Source organism: Chaetodon trifascialis, chromosome 1 (assembly GCF_039877785.1).
Source record: "Chaetodon trifascialis isolate fChaTrf1 chromosome 1, fChaTrf1.hap1, whole genome shotgun sequence".
Taxonomy (NCBI): Eukaryota; Metazoa; Chordata; class Actinopteri; order Chaetodontiformes; family Chaetodontidae; genus Chaetodon; species Chaetodon trifascialis.
The window spans coordinates 8,566,826-8,586,639 of record NC_092056.1 but is presented as its reverse complement, the minus strand read 5'-3'; the positions used below and the strand labels follow the sequence as shown (position 1 = coordinate 8,586,639).

General features: G+C 42.8%; 2 protein-coding genes across 5 annotated transcripts; one reads left to right on the top strand and one right to left on the bottom strand.

Annotated features, from left to right (window-relative positions):
* Position 1: 1 nt before the first annotated feature.
* Positions 2 to 6,614, bottom strand: rs1a (retinoschisin 1a). 2 transcript variants are annotated; one of them, XM_070968231.1, is made up of 7 exons: positions 6,388 to 6,614; positions 6,232 to 6,294; positions 5,795 to 5,820; positions 5,277 to 5,403; positions 2,959 to 3,100; positions 1,673 to 1,868; positions 2 to 1,357 (listed from the first exon to the last, which is right to left on the bottom strand). In XM_070968231.1, exons 2-7 carry the CDS (start codon positions 6,284 to 6,286, stop codon positions 1,205 to 1,207), a joined length of 699 nt encoding a protein of 232 aa, XP_070824332.1. In that variant the 5' UTR covers positions 6,287 to 6,294; positions 6,388 to 6,614; the 3' UTR covers positions 2 to 1,204. The 2 variants fall into 2 exon arrangements, with proteins under 2 accessions (XP_070824332.1, XP_070824324.1); XM_070968223.1 differs by lacking the exon at positions 6,388 to 6,614 and having other exon boundaries at positions 6,232 to 6,334.
* Positions 6,615 to 9,506: 2,892 nt separating this feature from the next.
* On the top strand, positions 9,507 to 19,805 carry ppef1 (protein phosphatase, EF-hand calcium binding domain 1). 3 transcript variants are annotated; one of them, XM_070969900.1, is made up of 19 exons: positions 9,629 to 9,761; positions 10,843 to 10,999; positions 11,918 to 11,950; positions 12,218 to 12,345; positions 12,432 to 12,492; positions 14,393 to 14,556; positions 14,651 to 14,765; positions 15,196 to 15,242; positions 15,416 to 15,582; positions 15,686 to 15,722; positions 15,869 to 16,018; positions 16,365 to 16,516; positions 16,632 to 16,875; positions 16,957 to 17,142; positions 17,211 to 17,353; positions 17,653 to 17,759; positions 17,850 to 18,013; positions 18,248 to 18,332; positions 18,455 to 19,804. In XM_070969900.1, exons 2-19 carry the CDS (start codon positions 10,945 to 10,947, stop codon positions 18,679 to 18,681), a joined length of 2,265 nt encoding a protein of 754 aa, XP_070826001.1. In that variant the 5' UTR covers positions 9,629 to 9,761; positions 10,843 to 10,944; the 3' UTR covers positions 18,682 to 19,804. The 3 variants fall into 3 exon arrangements, with proteins under 3 accessions (XP_070826009.1, XP_070826001.1, XP_070825992.1); XM_070969891.1 differs by having other exon boundaries at positions 11,918 to 11,998; XM_070969908.1 differs by lacking the exon at positions 11,918 to 11,950 and having other exon boundaries at positions 9,507 to 9,761; positions 18,455 to 19,805.
* Positions 19,806 to 19,814: the final 9 nt, after the last annotated feature.

The following is a 19,814-nucleotide window of genomic DNA, read 5'->3' as shown; positions in this document are numbered from 1 at the left end:
ACATGATACAAGTACCCATTTAATCAAGGAAATAGTTTAAAGATACAATTAAGAACACATTCAGAGCGATAAAACCCTGCAATGCACTCCCAAAGCACCATGGGAAATTTAACTGAAATGTTACAGAAAAAAAAAATAATCAGGAGTTAACCACAATACAAAACCACATCTGAATATTAGTGAATTTTCCATCCTTTAAAGCATTGAAGAATGATATTTTCTCAAAAAGTGCCTGAGATAAAACTGTTTACAAACAGAAAAGAGAACAAGAAATCACAAACATATTTAAAGAAGAGTCTGAAATTATTCCACATTTTTTTATTATCAACAAACCCCATGAAAAGACCAAAAGACGCCGGGCCTTTTCTGGATATTTCCTGGCTCCTCCATCCCGTCTGCCTGCCTTAAAATCATTTTCTTTGCATTGAAGATGAACGACGGGGACTATTTTCAGCTGCGGATTAATTCACATTTGATACGCTTGGAGTATTTAGAGCAGCAGGACTGTGAATATGTTATTGTCTCAAAATGAACTGCGGTGCACATGTTCACAAGCATCTCACTAGTCTGGCTCATGATGTGTTTTTAATAGATTTATTAGTAATGAAAATAAATTTGGTCTTTTCATGGGATTTGTTGACAGAAAGATGTAAAATGTGGAACGTCACCAGCTTTTCAGGAAGACAAGGAGAGACGGACTTAGAGGTGCAGAACCGTAAATGCCTGTTTACCATCAAATACCAGGGGAAGAAGACATAATTTCATAGACCTGTCGCAGACGGACGAGAGCCTGTTTCAGACCGGTGGATCCAACCTCCATAGCAACGCTGCCTCTCCCTCTCCATGCCTAATTATTGCTTTGAATTTATGCCATTTCATTGCAAATGGAACAATCTATTGAGAATTCACCAAATTAAAGCCCCCAGTGTGAGACTGCTTTAACACAGACAATGGAGAGTGGAGTGAAAGGAAGCTCATTGAGCATATCAAACAAATATTTTAATATCACGTAAGTCAAGCTGTTTGCTTGAGTGTGTTAAAAAAAGGGGCTCTAAACAGAATATTTTGTCTCAGCTTATGGTTTTATACATGTAGCCGGAGGGGCCCAAAGCTGCAGATGTAATGACAGACCACACGCTCTGACGACGGGGCTTTAGGTGGACATGTTTTGGGACAAGGCCTCGGGGACGGCGGGAGGAGAGGTTCAGATGCATTTGCTCATGCAGAGCAGCAGCTCCATGCGCAGGGCGATGCGTGTGTGCCATCCGAGGGGGAGGATGCGGATGTAGCGCGCCACGATGGGCGGCCGCAGGAGGTTCTGCACAGACGAGGAGCGGTCAGAGTTTCCGTAGAACACCTGAGGAGAGAGGAGTGAAAGGGGAGGACGGATTAGTTAAGAAGGACTGAATAAAGTGCTTTTTCCATTAAAGCTACTTCTGTTCCGACTGCTAACGGTAACAACGTCTTCAAATTGTTTGCTTTGTAAGAACAACCAAAATAGATTTGATATTTAGGAAATAAAAGCAGTTTATTCCCACTTTTGAGGAGCTCGAACCAGCAGGTTTTGCTTGCTAAATGACTTAAACAGCTTCCAGATGTTACCTCAAACATCAGATTTGCTTGTGTCACATGTTCTGCAGCGTGTTTTTAGCTTTCACTTGGTTCGACTGACCCTGTTGTTTCCGGTCTGGTCTTTGTAATAGATCCAGTTTAGTTTGTCGTCTGTGCGGTACTGGACGCTGTACTTGGTGACCCACTCATCAGCATCACAGCGGCCCTGCGTGAGGATCCCTGACACCACCTTCACCTCCTTCAGGTCAATCTGCAGCCACTGAGCGGTGTCCTGGAACTTAGACAGCCAGGCACACCTGGAGCAGACACACGAACATTGGATAAAAAGCAGCAGTTAGGCTGGTTTACGGCGTCGTCACACATGGACGATGGTTCAGCGTTTTCTTGGAGAAGAGATTTGCCAATTAAAAGATTAAAAGATAACCAGAGCAGGTTCAAGGCCTTTTTCTCAGCATCCTCAATACCAAGAGTCTGAAAACCAAGCAACTAAACAATTCAGCCAGCATTATTTTTATTGCTGTCACATCCTACTGTCACATGTCAAAATGTCTGCTGTGAAAATTACCTGTTGCTCTGGTAGTGGTACCAAAACGGCATTTTTCAGGATATATCGGATCAAAGAATATGAAGGCACCCACCTACTGCACAAGCACAACATCCACAGACCAGCCAGGGACCTTTGCTGCACATCATTTTACACCAATTTTAGGACAGTTTTGATACAGGGATACATGTTAGTCTGTACTCAGAAAGTATTGTAGTATATATATATATATATATATTGAACATTTTGTTGTTGCTCACTGGTTTCAGATTGAATGTGCCCCTGTACATCACTGCAGGCAGGTGAGAAGCTCATTTAAGTTACTCTTTACTACTGACAGGACAAAATGTTCAGAACTGAGGTTCAGCTCCCAGCCTGGTGCAAAATACACTAGTCCATTGTGTGACTTCTGGTGCATGGTGTCATAATACTGGAGGAAAAAAACACTAAAATAGCCTTCAATACTAAGAATAGCAGCTCTTCAGTCAGCAGTTTCATTTCATATATACAGTATGTAGGCTTACACTGCTAGTCTTATTTATATTTTATAGCTAGGACATATTGGGTGTCAACCTTTCTAAATGCACCCTATGGGTTTTTTCTCTGAGTGCATTTTGTTCAACACTGTGCCTCACAGATGGCAGGTGCCCAGACGTTTGTTTATTGGGGTCGTCTCACAGACGGAACAACTGTGTCTGCCGAAAGCAACAATTTGCGAGTTAAAATCGAAGCAAGTCTCAGCATTGACTGCAAGAGCTTGGAAATAAATGCAGCTGTATATCCCTGCAAAGGTTTTGTCTACTATCTGGAAATAGTGAGTGTGCATGTTGGCCTGTACCTACCCAAAGCCCTGAGAGTTTAGCCGGGCCTTGCCTGGGAGCCACGAGGAGAACCAGCCGGTGTACTGGTCCAGGTTGGAGCAGGTGATCTGGTCTGGACTCACCGATCCGGCCTCGAAGCCAAAAGGCTTGTGGTACGGACACTCTGCAGGAGAATCAAAGTTATAAAGAGATCTTCATTCAAATCAGTTTTTTTTATTTCAGCTAATATCAGTGTTTTTCACTTAAAGACCTCCTGGCTTTGTGGATTTCAAGGTCACCGCCCCCAGTAGAGGAAAACACAAACACATCTGCTGGCAGATAAGCAGTGAAACACTGAAATGTGACCAGCAAATGATCATCGCTAAGCCTTTCTACAGAAGGTGCTTAATTCTTCATCTCTCTGTCCATCCTCACCCCTGCCGACTCCCGTCCTCACATCCTCCCGCTCCTAAAGCCCCCGCCGTGACCAGCCCCAGTGTGACCCATATCCCATCCTAAAAGCCTGCAGTTTAATTCTCCACAGTGAGAGATCAGCGATGTCCATTAGGGCGGCAGGCGGACAGATGGCCATGTTCTACTCTCCACAGCTTTAGCTCCGTGTTGCTTCCATGTTTTGATCTGTCAACCTGCCCTCTCACTTTCCACTAATATCACATGAGAGCAAGCCCTTTGTTGATATATACATCATGAAACGATGAATGGGAGGGATGACAGAGCTGCACGAGTGAGTTTTTTTCCCCTAAAGTTCCACGGAAACAACATCAGCTGTGGATACGCGGAGCAGAAACCTGCTGCGCTTCTGTTTACTACTGGTTTAAGCCTATCTGGCACAGGGTCACATCCTGTCTAATCCCAGTATTACATCGCATACAGCAGCAGCAGCGCCTGTGTGAGTCAGGAGATAAGTGTTTACATAACAACAGCGCGAGTGAGTCTGTAGTCCTCCCTGATGTATTTCACGACTGAAATAAAACATGGTCAGATTGCAGAATTAATGGAAAAACCGAGAGGTGAAACACGAGGAGCTGAGGTGGAATAAAGTCTGAGGCCGGGCAGGAAATTCTGTCTCATCTATCATCACCAGGTCCATGTCGGGGTAATTACCGGTTTCTGTGATTGTGCGATTGGCACAGTCTATTACGAGCCCCATAATCCGAGCATCGTGTTCAGAGATAATGATTGTCTGCTGAATTTCTTTCTCCTGTCCGTCACCGGTTGCCATATGATTTGTGGCTCAGTTGACTCACATTGATTTATCGAGGGAAACCCTTTCACTTTGCATCAACTCTGCCTTCTTCCTCTCCTCAAACCTGACAGGATTTAAGCTGGATCTTTCTATCTCAGACCCAATGAGGCTGCCATCAGCACTTTTGTCAGTTTGTGTCTCAAAACAGATTCCACTGCAAGAGATTTGGTGGGAAGTTAAGCACCAGGCCGATCCTTAACCCTCCAGAGGCCTGTCAGCCACCTTTGTTTCCAAGGTCAAGAATGACCTTTCATTGTCAACCAAGTGAGCAGTTTTTGCTCTGAATCTGGATCCACGTGCAGGTCCAGGACTACTACTGTGAGACTGAGCATCTTTGAGCAAGAAATCTGCCACATGTATATACATGTATATCGATATTGTGTGTATTTTGATGCAGATTCTTATGCAGACCACATTTTCTATTACTGAAAAAGTACATTTAGAGGACTGCGCAGTCTTGGCGCAAGTGTTCCTGTTTCTTTTCATGGCTCCATCTGCATCATCTTCTCTGAGGATGTCCAGTGGAGCATGTCCACCCTGTGGCGTCAAATCTGGAGTCTAATGCACTCATGCATGTGCATGTACATATAGAGATTCTCCTTCTCTATCACACTCACACACACACACACACATTAAAACTCCCCGCCCATCTGCAATGTGGAGCTTAAAAGATTTGTCGATTCATCAATTAGGCAATCAATGGGAAATTAACCAGCAACCATTTGCAAAATACACAAAAATTTGTTGTTTCAGTCAGTAATAGTTGCAGACCTACTGTGTTGTACAGTCTCTCAGTCGGCTCATAGCTTCGCATGTTCATTATCTGAATGTAACACTGCGAATGACTTCTCGGTACAAATTCTACTGTTAGTTTAATGATTCAGTTTGATAATCTGATCACCAAAAGGCACTTTATTAGCAGGTCAAAGAGTGGATTCATCAGAGGGAACAAAATCCAGTGTGACAAAACATCCGTTTGAGATTTAAGGGCACTAAAAGGAAATGGATGTATTTTTAAGGAAGTCACAGGTTACTGGCACAAAAAACAAACCGTCGTTAATACAGGGGGCTGTATTGATGGCTTTCACTTTACCTGGCATGCAGTCCACTCCTTGCACCATGGAAGAGCCGGCCCCGATGGAGGAAAACTCAGTCGGGGATTCTCCTCCTTCACAATCACATTTGCAAGACCTGCTGGTCCACGCCTCAGACACCCCCGCCTCATATGAACACACACACAGAAACACCATTTAATAGATCCAAAAAAGCATCATCAGAAAGACAAGAACAGAAAAATACTCTTATTTTAAAATACAGCCGGGTTGCAAAAACAAATCATTTCAGAATAATTTCAAGGTTGACTGAAAAGAGAATGATGCAGCAAAGAGACTGAAGCTACTAATATCTCATCACAGCAGATTTCCAGTGTTTTTTCAATGGAAATCATTTGACGAAGGCTGATGGAGAGAGAAAGCTAAACTCCAGGCTGAGACTGTCTCTGGTATGGATGATGTAAAAAATGTTTGAGGAAAAACCTCTCAACTGCATTTTATTGAAGCGCTGCTGGTTTTAACACTCTAAGAGTTCAATTTTGCTCAGGTTTCTTCGTACCTCTTGAGCATGAATGCTGATGAACACTGTTCAGGCAGATGGACAGAATGACAAAACAAATGCCAGCCAGCCGACGAAGCACAGAGGAGAGAAAAAAGACTGTCAGGAAACAGTAGACACTCATTGTAGCAAACAAAATCTGTGCATCAATCTGTCGGTTTAACCATGTTAGGAAGGTAAACATAACACAGACACAGAGAATCAAGTTTGATGTAGCCACAGAAAAACCTGCACGATAATCTCAAGGATTACTGAGAAAATCAGATATATTTGTCAAATTCTCCGTTAGGAATCAGTTTGTCCTTTGAGGTCAGAGTTTCAGAGGTTTTTTTCGATATGTTGTCCAGGTTGAGTTTGAGTAGCTCCAAAGATTTACATTTCTGAATCACACAGATTTGGGGTTGTTGAGGCCCAGAGTGTAAAGACTGAAACCTTACCGTTCGCTCCCAGAAGAAGCAGAGTCAGCAGGAAACGCTGCACATCGAGAGCCATCTTCCAACCTGCTCCAAACCAGACCAGACTGACTGAGCGACCAAGACAGCAGTGATAGAGAGGCTGGATTACAATAATCCACAGGACACTAATGGCCTTACCTAATGCCGTCCTTATCTGACAAAGCCCCTCCTACAGCTGTTCACCCACCACCATCAGCGACCACCGGCACCACCACTCATTCTGGAAATGACTGCACAGTCACAGGGGTCAAGTCAAAAACCCTGCAGAAAGAGCAAAACCCAGAGCGGTTATGAGCCAGATTTGGGTTGTGTGCATGACCATCACTCCTGTGTGTGTGTGTGTGTGTGTGTGTGTGTGTGTGTGTGTGTGTGTGTGTGTGTGTGTGTGTGTGTGTGTGTGTGTGTGTGTGTGTGTGTGAGAGAGAGAGAGAGAGAGAGAGAGAGAGAGAGAGAGAGAGCGATAGATAGAGAGAGAGAGAGGATGGAGGGTGGTGATGGCTTATGCTGGGCCTTGTGATCCATATAATTGACCATAAGGTCTACTTTTAGGTGAATTTATGGCTCTCCTTGTGTTTGCTGCATTTCCTATTTTGCATTATCATGTTAATTTAAAAGAAAGAAGGAAAGAGCCCATCTGATAAATGGGCTGATATCAGCTTTTCATTAACACAGAGGTATGTGATAAATAACAAGAAATCTATGCCAGACGCAGTATGTTTGAGGTCATTTAGCAGCCCTGACAAGTTTATTTTTCAGCTGGACATGTCTCTCCCAGTACAAAAGGTCAGCTGATACTGTTATCATATATTTTTATTCATCATATCATATTTTTTATATATCTCTATCAATATGAGTCTCTGTAATCCAGTGTTGTTGATACGCCAAATAATTGACTTTTTGGACACAAACAAAAGGTGTACCTTTGAGTAAAATCTGCTGGCATTTAGACATCCCTTCTACAATTGAGTAAATCTACAAAATCTCACAGCTGAAATGCTTTAAATATCCAGTAAAGTGAGGAGCTAAAAAAATCTTTAAAAAACAAATACAAGAAATGTAAAGTCTTGCGTTGCAAGATGCAATCATGATCAACATCCTACATCTTCTCTTATCTCAAGAATAACACCACACAAAGGTCACAAACAAGCAAAAAAAAAAAAAAAAAAAAAAATAATCCTTTAATATCTAACATTATAGTGAAACCAAGAAAAGGTGCAAAAAACTACTTTTTCTTGAACTGCCAATAAAGATGAATTAATGTTCCCTCTTTTCAGGAATAATTCAGGAATTAACTCCTGATTTCTTAAACATCCCAGCTAGAATTTAATTTAGTCCCTTTTTGTTTGTGTCTTTTGAACCACAGCAGATTTTCAGGCATGTAGGAGGTGAAACTCTCATATAAGCAAACTGAAAACTCTCCTGTGTTTATTATTTTAATCGTTTTATGACTTGACTGAAGTATTGTAAATGATGAAAATGTGGATTCAAATGTGCCATCACCCGCGATGTTTGAAAGAAAAACCATAGCCAGACATGTTAATATTTGACTACTCAGGCTAAAGACGTGGGAACTCTCGCTGAGGGTTTCAAAGCCTGGTGGCTGAAAATAATCAAGCCTAATTACAGCAAAGCTGCTTTCAATTTGTGCTCATCCAAACATCATTTTCACTCACTCTTTGCCTTGTGGAAAAGCTGCCGTGAATGTCATCAGTGGTGACAGTGTTTTCCACTGAACTGACACGGAGAAATGAAAGCTGCAGTACGAGCAACGCGCAGGAGTCCTTCACAAACAAAGAAGAGGACTCAAGCTCACTCCACTCTCCTCTACAGAGCTCATAAAGAGGTTAGAACTACAGCAGAAGCCATAGCGTCTGTGGATATGTGCTGTTTAAAACTTTAAAGCTTCTTGTTTTTATGATATTAAAGTAGTACAAGAGTCTTTCCCAGTGGCCTGTGAGGGTTACGGTACTTTGGTCTGAAACCATGAAAAGAGTCCTCTGGTCATCCCTCCTGCAGGTCGGTCCGGCTGGGATGAGGAGTCCAGACTTCCTGAGCGGTCGGCTCAGTTTTCCCAAGCCGGTCCTGCTCCGGCTGGTGAGCTCAGAGGCTTCCCGGCTGTCACAAAGCAACAGACTGAAGGCCATCACGCTGCAGGAGATCAACGCCGCTGTCACACTTGTACAACAGAGGATTCGTACGAGAGCTGCTGCATGATGAGCTGGACTTGATATGCAAGAGTTTTATTTGTTTTATCATTAAAGAGTTTAACTTTTAATCTGTTGCCCTTTTTTTTTTTGATACAAGAAGTTTTGCATGGCGATGCAAAGCCAGGAAGTAAAATACCATGAGGTACTCATAGCTAGCACAGAGTTAGTTGATTATTTATGGAAGATTGTTGAGAAATTATGTGTTCAACAAAATCAAGTTGCACAGCTGGAATGTCAAATTTAGGAAAGTGTTGGGAACGGTTATGTTTGAAGCTTTGGCTGCAAATTCCTGATAACGGTGCATGCTGGGGTAGGTTTGCTTTCTAGTTGCTTTTCTCAAGTCTGGTGAACTTGAAAGGCCATTTTACCAATTTTGGGCAAACGTGCTTCAGGAGGGAACTCCATGTCTGGATATGTTCTGTTTAGATTTAGGAAGTGAGCTCTTCACATCCAAGTCAAATCAGATCTGCCCTTCATTCAAAACTGTGGGTAACTAAAAAATATAATGATGGGAGTGAACTGGTTTTAAGATGAGTCTAAGTAGTCCTACTGCCCCCTTAAATTTGAACTGGAAAGTCAGCTGCTCACATTTGTTCTCACTTGCCGTCCAGATCTGGTTTGATATGTCTGGTTCTCAAATAGTTTGGTTGTAAACTAATATTCATAATTGGGCTCTTTAATGTTTTCTTTGGGTGTGAGTCTATTAAACATCATTTAAAGGTCTAAATGACCCTCTGGGAGCTGCTAAAATACTTTTCACATACAGGAAACAAATTAGGTATTAAAAATAAAAACTTATTAGACGTGACCTGAGGCTTGTGGCAGACTAAAGGTTGATCATTCGGATTCATCCCCTGAAAACCACAATCCACAACAGATTTCATGGTTGGCACTTTTAATGAAGAACCTAAATGTAAATCTATCATCCTTCACACTTGTGAAGCTACGTGCTTGGGGCACAGAGGTGTTCAGGACAAGTGAACTCAGCCATGGAAGTAAATACCGTTGAAATCTCTCAGAGGCGTTTTAGGGTGGAACAGCAGTGAAGGTGGAGCAGCGGTGTTGTGGTTTCAGTCCACCTGGTGCTGCCTCCGCCTCCTGGCTGTGCGCTCCCGTCTCCTCCTGCAGCGCCCGGCTCTGGAAACACCTCACCGCTGTTATCGCCTTCAACACTCAAACCATCTCTCAGCAGTCGTTTGGAGGACGTGCAGCGCAACCCGTGTCTGCAGATTCGAAGTTTTTTGCGCATCTCATGGATTGTGTGTCCCATTCATGATTTCCGGATCGCGCGGATACGAGCTGCAGGTAGGAGCCATGAAAAACACTGAGGGTTTCCATCCACCGGATGCGTAAAATAAGCACGTCGTTTTAAATACGCTGCTGTGTGACGATGTAAGAAAGTGATGCGCAACAAGCAGCTTTTTCTTTCTAGCTTGGTTTGTTCTCTGCAGATCCCCGATCAGTTAAAGCATGCCCTGTCTGGGAGTGTTGAAGCGTGATTAGCAGCCAGTTAGAAGCTCTGTTTTATCCTCTGCTTCGTGGCGTATGTGCTGTGAGCTGCAGAAGCCTAATTTCCATGCGCATTTGGATGGAGGCTGGAATAAAGAAGGAAAACCGCATCAAGCCTTATGCACCAGTTTGATGTGTTTTCACTTTCTATGTGTTTTGCAGAGCTTGATTACATGCATGAACATATATGAATCAGTTCTGACCCCTGCAGCAATGCCTGGGGTGGAAGAAGTACTTCTACTGCAGTAAAAGTAAAATGTCTGCGGAAGTACAGAAGTATTGGTATCAAAATTTATTATATTATGTTTCAAAATCTTAATTTATGAAAGCGCTCATTATTCAGAATTATTATTCAGAATGTTTATTATATAATTGGACTATATTTATAATTGATGCAGTCCTGTACATCATTTTGATGTTGCCACTGGTAAATTACTTGATGTACTGTTGGTTAGCTTGAGGCTTTCGCCCCTGGGATCATTAAAGTCTTATAATACATCATAATTTATTTGTTAATGTTATTTTGTTTTATAAGTTTCAATCCACAAAAGAGCTTGTTACGGAAGTTATCAAATGTAGTGGTGTAAAAAATACAAGATTTGTCACTGAAATGTAGCAGAAAATGGTAAAAGTGCCTCAAAATTGTACGAAGTACAGTGCTGGAGTAAGTGTACTTAGTTACTTTCCACCCGTGTTACTGTTGCAACAGGAAATACTGCAACAGGTGACCCAGCAAAAGAAATTTTGTTCCGTCTGCCTCTGACCTCCTGGAAAAATTCCCTGCTGCTGTGATGTGTGACTGGATGAGGTGTTTGTAGGACTTCAGAGAACCACAGAGTGAAGTCCAGGTCTTACAGTGATGGACTTACTTCCTCAGGTCTCATCGCAGCTGTCGCATGCCACCAGCCAGATGTGACCCACTGCCGCCAGCTTGGGAAGGACTGACTGATGTGACCCCGGGACCTCCTTCTCGGCCATCATGGGATGTGGCACCTCCATTGCTACGGAGACACAAGGGAAAAGAGTGGAGACAGGTGATGGTATCATGGCTGACTCACATTTTCCTCGTCCTGTCAGCAGGAAAATGTTGAAAAAACACGTAGGCTGACATGAGCTGGCATCTTGGCACACCTGGTCAGTGGGTAAACGAGCACAAATAGGCCGTAAGTGTCAGATGCTAATTGGAGTGCATGCTCAGAAAAGACTTCCAGGCAATTAAGCTTTTAGTCTTTTATCCAAAGAGTTCACACATCACATTTAAAGCCCACAGTGCATACACTCTGACAGTTTACAGCTCACAGTGTATACCCTCAAATACCTGTTGTCCTTTCCTCAGTTCAGATTAAAAACTAGAGCTGGAATAAATAGTCTGATATTTTGATAACTGATTCATGCTCTGTTTGCAGCGTCTTCAGTGTAAAGATTTTGCTCTGTTTTCTATCATTGTTAACTGGGTTAAAACAACACAGTTGAAGACAGTTTTCAGTGTCTTGCTCGGTTGTTATCTTGTTGATCTCCTCTGTGAAGCTTTGTGTAACATTATTTGGAAAGAGCTCTTTAAATAGTGCATTATTAGTAGTATTTTAGTGCCACACTGTGCAGTATGTCTAATTAATTTTTACAATAATATGTTTAGCTCACACTTGTTGCGCACATACTCCAGATGTTTGACAGATGTTGCTTTGCTTCTCCTCCCCGTCTGTCTTCTCTCCTCTTTTTAATGAGTGCTGTTTCTCCTGAAAGCTCTTTTAATTTGCTGAGTTTTTCCAGTCCCACTGTTGCTCATGACCTCCCCTGTGTCTTGTTATCTGTCTTGCTATAAGTGTGTGTGTGTGTGTGTGTGTGTGTGTGTGTGTGTGTGTGTGTGTGTGTGTGTGTGTGTGTGTTGCCTTGCACATGATTTTATTCAATTACCAGTTTCTTGTGCTGAAGCGTAGTTTTTCTTCTCTCAGATGGCACAGTTAAGACTCCCAGCCCGGCTCTGAGTAAGACCCCACTCATCTCTAAAGACCAGTCTGTGACATGCGTGACGTGTGCGTGCATCCATGTGTGTGTGTCTGTGTGTATTTTTACATATTGCAGTAGAATTAGCTGCAGCTTTTGGATCAGAATCTGTGCTCTAAGTAGAGACGCAGATGTAGAGACATATTCCTGACTGAGTTTCAAATGTTACACCCATGAGCTGAACATATGTGACTCCGGATATTTAAACATGCCTCCATCTAAACAGACAGCTGGTGTTTTTGTCGTAGCTATGAAGGCAGCTGTTTTGATCCAGCGATGGTACCGGCGCTACATGGCCCGTCTGGAGATGAGGCGCAGGTACACCTGGAACATCTTCCAGTCCATCGAATACGCCGGCGAACAGGACCAGCTACAGGTGACTCTCAGCACAGGCATTTTCCTCTCGATACGCACGCTCATTTTCAGTCATCGCAAAGCTTAAACCTGTTTTCCTGTCTTCAGCTCTCCAGTTTCTTCAGTTTCATGCTCGACAACTTCACTCAGCTGAATGGAAGTGGACCAGGTTAGGCGCCAAAATCCTCTTATTTACAGATCATTAAGATTGCATTACGTGCATTGATTTCACCTTTTCTATTTTAAAAATGCTGATTTTGTTTTAGAGTAAAATAACATTTTCTAACAGCTCTGCCATATGGATGGGAGGTAACATGTTTTCAGTCAGTGCAGGAAACTACACTTTTATTCTGCTTCTTCTTTTTTTTTTTTTAAAGCTTTCAGTCCTCATAACATCTTCAGCTCCACATCTGTGTCTCGCACACACTGAAACTTGAATTTATGAGGTTATTCTGAGACATTTGGCCTTTTATTCATGTATTTTTTTATAGCTTGAACATCATTTTTCAGATTAATGTCATGCTGGTGTGTTATTATGTGAAATAGGGTGATAAAATAAGGATTTCAGCTACTTTTTTTGGTAAAAACATAGTGAGAGACGAAATTTTTACTAATCCATCATCCAAACCAGTCTGTTAGTGATCAGTTGAGGTTGAACGGTCGCTTTTTTGAACGTGCTCTAACACGTTTTCATCTCCATCAGAATTAACACCGGTGTTGTTAGTCATGCCGCTGTATTTTGGTCGAGATTAGAAAACCCATTGCGTATACCCTGTTGCTTAGCAACTACTGTGAATGTGGAGGCCAATGTGTTGGTGTGTTGCTGTGACACAGCTGTGGCTTAAGTATGTATTGACCCACTCATCCAGCTAAAAAGCGTAATGCTCCATTGACAAGCAAATCCTTAGGTCAGCCTTTATTGCTGAACATCTACATCCTCTTCATGGGTTTACATTGAGTCAACATAAGTGCTGCGAAAAGGCCATACTCTGTTGTCTGTGTTTATTATATACAGCATCTGTGTGTGTGTGTGTGTGTGTGTGTGTGTGTGTGTGTGTGTGTGTGTGTGTGTGTGTGTGTGTGTGTGTGACAGAATAGAGGACTTTTAATAGACACTAAGGGGGAAATAGACAAAAGAGAAACAGGCCTGTAGGTGGATTTCTGCTCATGCCTTTTTTGCTTGCATAAATTGGAGGCCATCAGTTTTCATTAGCATATTGGAGTGGTCTTTTAATGCAACGGTGAGGTCACACAGAGCTGGATGTGGCGCCTTGTCAAGCTGTTTATTTCAAGGAACTCCAAATGAAAACCTGTGCATAGGATATGTTTCTCACTGAAAGACAGTCTTACATATAGAACACAAGAGGAGCCACAGATACCATCTTTTTTATTCCACGTGTTCCTCTTCCTTGTCAAAACCATTACCCACAATGCAACTCACACAGAATTGTCAGATGTCAAACTAACTGTCTTCAGGCCAAACTGATGATGAGTGAAGTGACATCATTTGAGGCAGTTTATTCGATTTTCTGACTCAACTATTTACACATAGAAAGTAAATGCTCCTCAAGACCCGTACACAGACATTGATGTGAAAGATTGATGGATTTCCCTTTTAAAGTTTAGGTCCATCCATTATTCAGGGAGCATAAGGGCGTGTGAGGAGTCTACTTTTTGCTTTCAGTGCTCGTTATACCTGATGCCTGGTGATATACATTCGAGAGATTTTGCTGTACTGTTTATTTTATGGTATCTACCTCTGCAATATCTCTGGTTTTAGGCCCTTTTGGTAATGTTGCAGATCAGTGAGCAGGACTGCTTCATGCCAATAGTGGATTACCTGAAAACCTTGATTTGTGAGGTATTCAGTTTGATGGTTTAGCCAAAAACAGCCATTTCTGTTCACCACAATATATATATATCAAAATTATTTTACAGTGATTCTGCAATTACAGCAGGGAAGTTGTTGTATACCACCAAGATGGGATTCTTTGTTTCAGACAAATTCAAAAGGTATCAGTGTGTCTGGATGAGTCTTGAGCTCCGTTTGTTCACACTGTGTCCTCCAGACTTGATCTCCCAGCTGCTAGACCCAGTGGTCGACCCCTGGTTAGACAGAGAGACCTGCTATAACTTGATCCCTGTTCCAGAGTCGTACACCGGACCACGGCTATCATTTCCTCTCTCCGTCTCTGATACGAACGCTCTCCTCTGTGCATTTAAGGAGCAGCAGGTACAGAATCTGTGGTCGCTCACGCCCTTCATAGTGATTGTCTGGTTTAGTTTTTTTGGTACTTTTAAGGACTCGGCCCTTTTCTTCCACACAGACCCTACATGCCAGATATGTTCTGCAGCTGCTGTACGAGACCAAAAAGCTCCTCAAACAGATGCCCAACATCATCCACTTGTCAACATCCTACACCAAAGAGATCACTATATGTGGTGGGTGGCCATGACCTCAGTTTCATTTGTTAATTTAAGATTCAAAATCATTTTTCAGCACAGTGCTGTCAGCCACTGAATAAATGAATGACCTGCTAATTGATTAAGTGATCGCTGATGTCTGTGAATGTGTTTTAAAGACAGTTGACTGTATCTTAATGGCAGCAATCCAAGAATGGAGGTCTTGTTTATTTGCACACTGATCAGGCACTTGACTTCTCTTGCACGGCTGCCTCCTTCTGCAGATTTGCATCTCATTAAACTCAAGAATACTCATGGCTGAAACAAAAATCGCACATTGTTTGGTGGTTGAGGTGGAGCAACGCACTGCTCTGTGTTCATGCTATTTAAGAAGTTTTGACAGCCAGTTAAGCCAGAAAAGAAATTCCTATTTCGCCATCGCTGCTTTTTTTCCCCCCTTTTGATATAGGTGATCTGCACGGCCGGCTTGACGACTTGCTTCTCATATTTTATAAGGTAAAGCTACATTTATAACTTTCTTTAGCATAAGGACCTACATTATCAGGACCTATTTAACTGAAAATGTCTTATGCACATATATCTGATTTGTCTAAACAGTTTAAATAAGCACATTAAACACAGCTGAAGCACACAAAGAGTTGATTTTACGGCGTGGTGCTGTTGTTCAGAATGGCCTTCCGTCTGCGGAGACACCATACGTGTTTAATGGGGACTTTGTGGACCGAGGGAAAAAATCAGTCGAAGTGGTCACGCTCCTGTTCGCTTACCTTCTGCTTTACCCCGACAACATGCACCTGAACCGAGGGAACCATGAAGACCACATAATGAACCTCAGGTGGGTGAGAAGAAGAGTAGAAATGAAATAAAACATTCAGCTTCACAGCAGCTTGAGTGAAATTGGAAAATATTAGTGTGATGTTTTTACGTTGATGTTTCAGATATGGGTTCACAAAGGAAGTCATGCAGAAGTACAAGGTACAGTAAGGTCCAGGCTTGTCTTTGTCCTGCTGTATAACGTTGTATAACGTGCAGAGCTCAGCTGCTCATTCTGTAGGTTGTAGCATGTGAGTGCTGACTGTCACCCCAAGCTGTGAACTTAATTACTTTTTCACCGTGTGCAGACTCATGGCCGCGAGATCCTCCAGCTGTTTCAGGACGTTTTCAGCCTTCTGCCAATCGCAACAGTCATTGACGGAAAGATCCTGATCGTTCATGGAGGGATTTCAGACCAGACTGACCTGGACTACCTCAGCACCATAGAGAGGCACAAGGTCAGCGGAAATAAGCAGCCAAGCTTCAGCTACCCCTAACCCTCAGCTTCTTTTAGGTGCAGTGATTGGTTTTAGCCACTAGAGGTCAGGAAAACATTTTTTTAAATGCTAAAAAAAAAAATAATTCACAGTCACAGATTGCATTAAACTGAATTAATGCAGTTTTTAAGAAACAGGTCCATGCTAAATTTATTAGTACACTTTATTTCTGTCTTCCCTTCTTTGCTCTTTATTCTTTATTTCGATCTCCATTAGCTGCCACTGAGGCAGCGGCTTCTCTTCCTGGGGTCAAATCACAACAGCATGTAACATCTAAACAGACATGTAACACGTGTAACTCTTCCAGGTGAAATCTGCACTGAGGTTTCCCAGACGCAGCTTGGAGCAGCTGGACATCGGTCAGTGCAGCAGACAGATGAAAAGAATGAGATCCACTGACGGCTCCCATCCCAGCAGCAGTCGCAGCCACAGCAGGATCCAAACAACCCCGAACCAGAGGTCTGACAGCAGCCCACAGATGTTCACGCACACTGTGTGTTTTTATTAGGTCACTGTACAATAAGCCTTTTTATTTAAAGTAACAGACCCTCTCCTCTACCCCTGTTTTCTGTAGAAAGAGGCGATGCGGGCTCGCCCGACAAGACAGCGCCATCTCCACTTCTTCCTCCTCCTCATCATCGTCCTCGTCTTCCTCTTCTCTCTGCTCTCCTCGAACTCCATCCTGCCTCTCGCCTCGTCCGTACCCGTCTTCTCCGAGAATGCCTTACAATATCAACGTCCTCCAAGTGCCTTTCCTGGACTCCATGTCTTCTGTCCCCCCTCCTTCACCTCCACAACATGAACGGGAATGGAAACAGGTCAGAGGAGTGGATTCACTGGAAAAGAAGTTCATTTGGTTCAACTCTGCCCGGTTTTATCTGGTTTCCTCTCTCCTGCAGATAGTGGATATATTGTGGAGTGACCCTAAAACCCAAGAGGGCTGCAGTGCCAACACATTCAGAGGAGGAGGCTGCTACTTTGGCCCTGACGTCACCCAGAGACTGCTGCTCCAACACGGACTCCAGCTCCTCGTCAGATCCCACGAGTGCAAACAGGAGGGATATGAGCTCTGTCACGGTGGACAGGTAGACGGAATCCAAATGAATTTGCCTCGTCCAAGTCTGGAAGAATAATTGTGTGCATGTTTGTTTAGGTGATCACTATTTTCTCAGCGTCGAACTATTATGAGGAGGGAAGCAACCGCGGCGCATACATCAAAGTGGGCAGAGAATTGGTTCCCCGCTTCTACCAGTACCAAGTTAGCCGAACCACTCGCAAGCTCACCCTGACTCAGAGGTACAACAGGTGTCTGCTCTGTGTATGTTCATGCAAAATGCAGCAGAACAGCTGAGCGTGGTAGTACTGAAATGATTAGTTGATTGATGGATTTGTCAATTCAAAGACAAATTTTGATAATTGGTTTCAATCGATAATTATGATGGGCATTTTCACTATTTTATGACACTTCATAGACTGAGTGATGAATGGATTATTCAAATACATCAGTAATAATCGTTAATGGCAATAGATGCCTTTGTATGATCTATAAAAGCTCAATCTTAATGAATGACCTGTGTTTGCATGTGTGTCTGCAGAGTACGAGCTGCTGAAGGCACTGCGCTCAGAGCCCTGAAGGAGAAGCTGTTCACCCATCGCTCTGAGCTGATGTCGGGCTTCCAGCAGTACGACCTGAATAACACCGGTGCATCCTTCTCACTCCGTTTGCTTCACTTATAGCATGTTTTCACCCAGGCTGACATGTATGGTTATATGTAAGCATGCCCTTTTTCAGGCAGTGTGTCAGTCAGTGAATGGGCTCAGGTGTTGGAGTGTGTGCTGAGACTGGAGCTGCCCTGGAGGACACTGCGTCCGCACTTAGCCCATCTGGCACCAGATGGCAGTGTGGAGTATCAGTCCTGCTTTGAGGATATGGAGCCAGGGATTCCTCTGTCTCAGGTTACTTCATTATTCATTTTGTTATATATTTCAGAGGGAAATGTACCTTCTACCCCACAACATTTATTTGTTGGCTGATGATGGCATTTCTGACTGAAACTTTTACTTGTAAGAGATGATTTTCCGCTGTACTGTCAGGACTCTAATGTGGTATTCTACCGCTGCAATTAAACACATCTTACAGTTTCACACTCTACTGTTTTGGCACTTTCTTTTCCTCTTTTCTCCTTTTAGGTCACTCCAAACTTGGCTGAAACTCTGTTCAGATACAGGACAGACATTGAGATAATATTCAACATTATAGATAAAGACCATTCAGGTAAAAAAAAAAAAAAAAAGTACAGAATCTCTTTGAAGAGATTTTTTCTTTGAAGACTCAATAATTCAAAATGTGTTCCTTAACATTTAGTAATGTGGGTGTATGTATGTTGTTATGTTCAGGTTTGATCTCTATTGAGGAGTTTCGTCACACCTGGCGTCTCTTCAGCGCCCACCTGGGTGTTGATATTGATGACGGAGCCATCGATGACCTGGCCCGAAGTATCGACTTCAACAAGGATGGCAGTATAGACTTCACTGAGTTTCTGGAGGCCTTCAGAGTGGTACACAAACTAGACAACAAGGATCAGCTACTCAACGGAAAGCTGAATGGAGAGAAGTATTCATGAAGGGAATAATCTAAATACTAAATTGTGGAAATCCTGAATCATCAGCAGGCAAACTAATGCAGGTAGGAAAGCAGGGATAAGATGAAATAATGTAGTATTTCGAAAGTTTTTAAAGGAAAAATTGACCCTTAAATGCTTGAACACTAGAAAATAACATTGATTAGGTGATGCTCCTTATTGGTGCATTTTGTCGTTTGTTGGTGTGTTTTTAGCCACGCTAGTGTCAGGGCTCGAGGGGATAGCAAGGTTTTTCAGTGTGAACGTTTCAGTGTGACATTGCTCAAGAAATGTTGGATGGGTTGCTATGCAATTTGGTAGTATCCAGATGGATTATGTTAAATGGAAAATAGCTGCCTTTATACAGCACTTCTATTGAAATTACTCCACAATTTGCCTCTCACTCACCCATGACACACACTCACACACCAGTGGCAGCAAGCTTTTATGCAAGGTGCTGATCTGACCATTAGGAGCAATTTGGAGTTCAGTGTTTGGCCCAAGGACACTTCGACATGTGGACTAGAAGACCTGCCAACCCTGTGATTGGTGGATGATCCGATTTACTTCCAGAGCGACAGCCGCCCCATGTTGGCAGAAGATAGTCCTGGGGATGAAGGTGCACCGGGAAGTCACCAGTAACCCACACAAACCCCGATGAAGGTCCCAGGTCGCAGAGCAAATACGCTCTACCTTTCTCGCTCACAGGCTCAGATGGTCACAGAGCTCACCGAAGCTTTTAGCGTAGGCCCATTCACTGGAACAGTTCGCTTTACAGTTCGATGATTCTCAAGTCTACACGATGTATTTACATACTGGGGAAAATAAACAATGGTCTGTGTATTTTAAACTGCTTTTTTTTCTCAGTTGCGGAATTTTCAGCTGGTTCAGTCAAGAGCTGCAGGTGATTAAAATCACCTTTAAAAAATCACCTTAAAAAGGCAGTAAATGATTGAACTCAGACAATAAAGGTGAGCTCTGCCTTTTCTGTGCCATTTCTGCCATTATACCAACAATTATTACACCTAAGATCCCATAAATAAAGTTGCTCTATCATGAGTTGCTGTAATTTGCAGGGTTGATTCAAAATGGTTTGAAACAGTTAATTAAAAGGCCTTCAAGTCTTCATACTGTGT

Coding starts and splice junctions, on each gene's coding strand:
- rs1a (XM_070968231.1), bottom strand. CDS start 6,286: ATGGCTCTCGATGTGCAGCGTTTCCTGCTGACTCTGCTTCTTCTGGGA. Junction 5,821..6,231: donor GCTTCTTCTGGGAGCGAACG/GTAAGGTTTCAG, acceptor CTGCCTGAACAG/TGTTCATCAGCATTCATGCT. Junction 3,101..5,276: donor AGGAGTGGACTGCATGCCAG/GTAAAGTGAAAG, acceptor ATTCTCCTGCAG/AGTGTCCGTACCACAAGCCT.
- ppef1 (XM_070969891.1), top strand. CDS start 10,945: ATGGGATGTGGCACCTCCATTGCTACGGAGACACAAGGGAAAAGAGTG. Junction 14,766..15,195: donor CAAAGAGATCACTATATGTG/GTGGGTGGCCAT, acceptor CTTTTGATATAG/GTGATCTGCACGGCCGGCTT. Junction 17,760..17,849: donor GTACGACCTGAATAACACCG/GTGCATCCTTCT, acceptor GCCCTTTTTCAG/GCAGTGTGTCAGTCAGTGAA.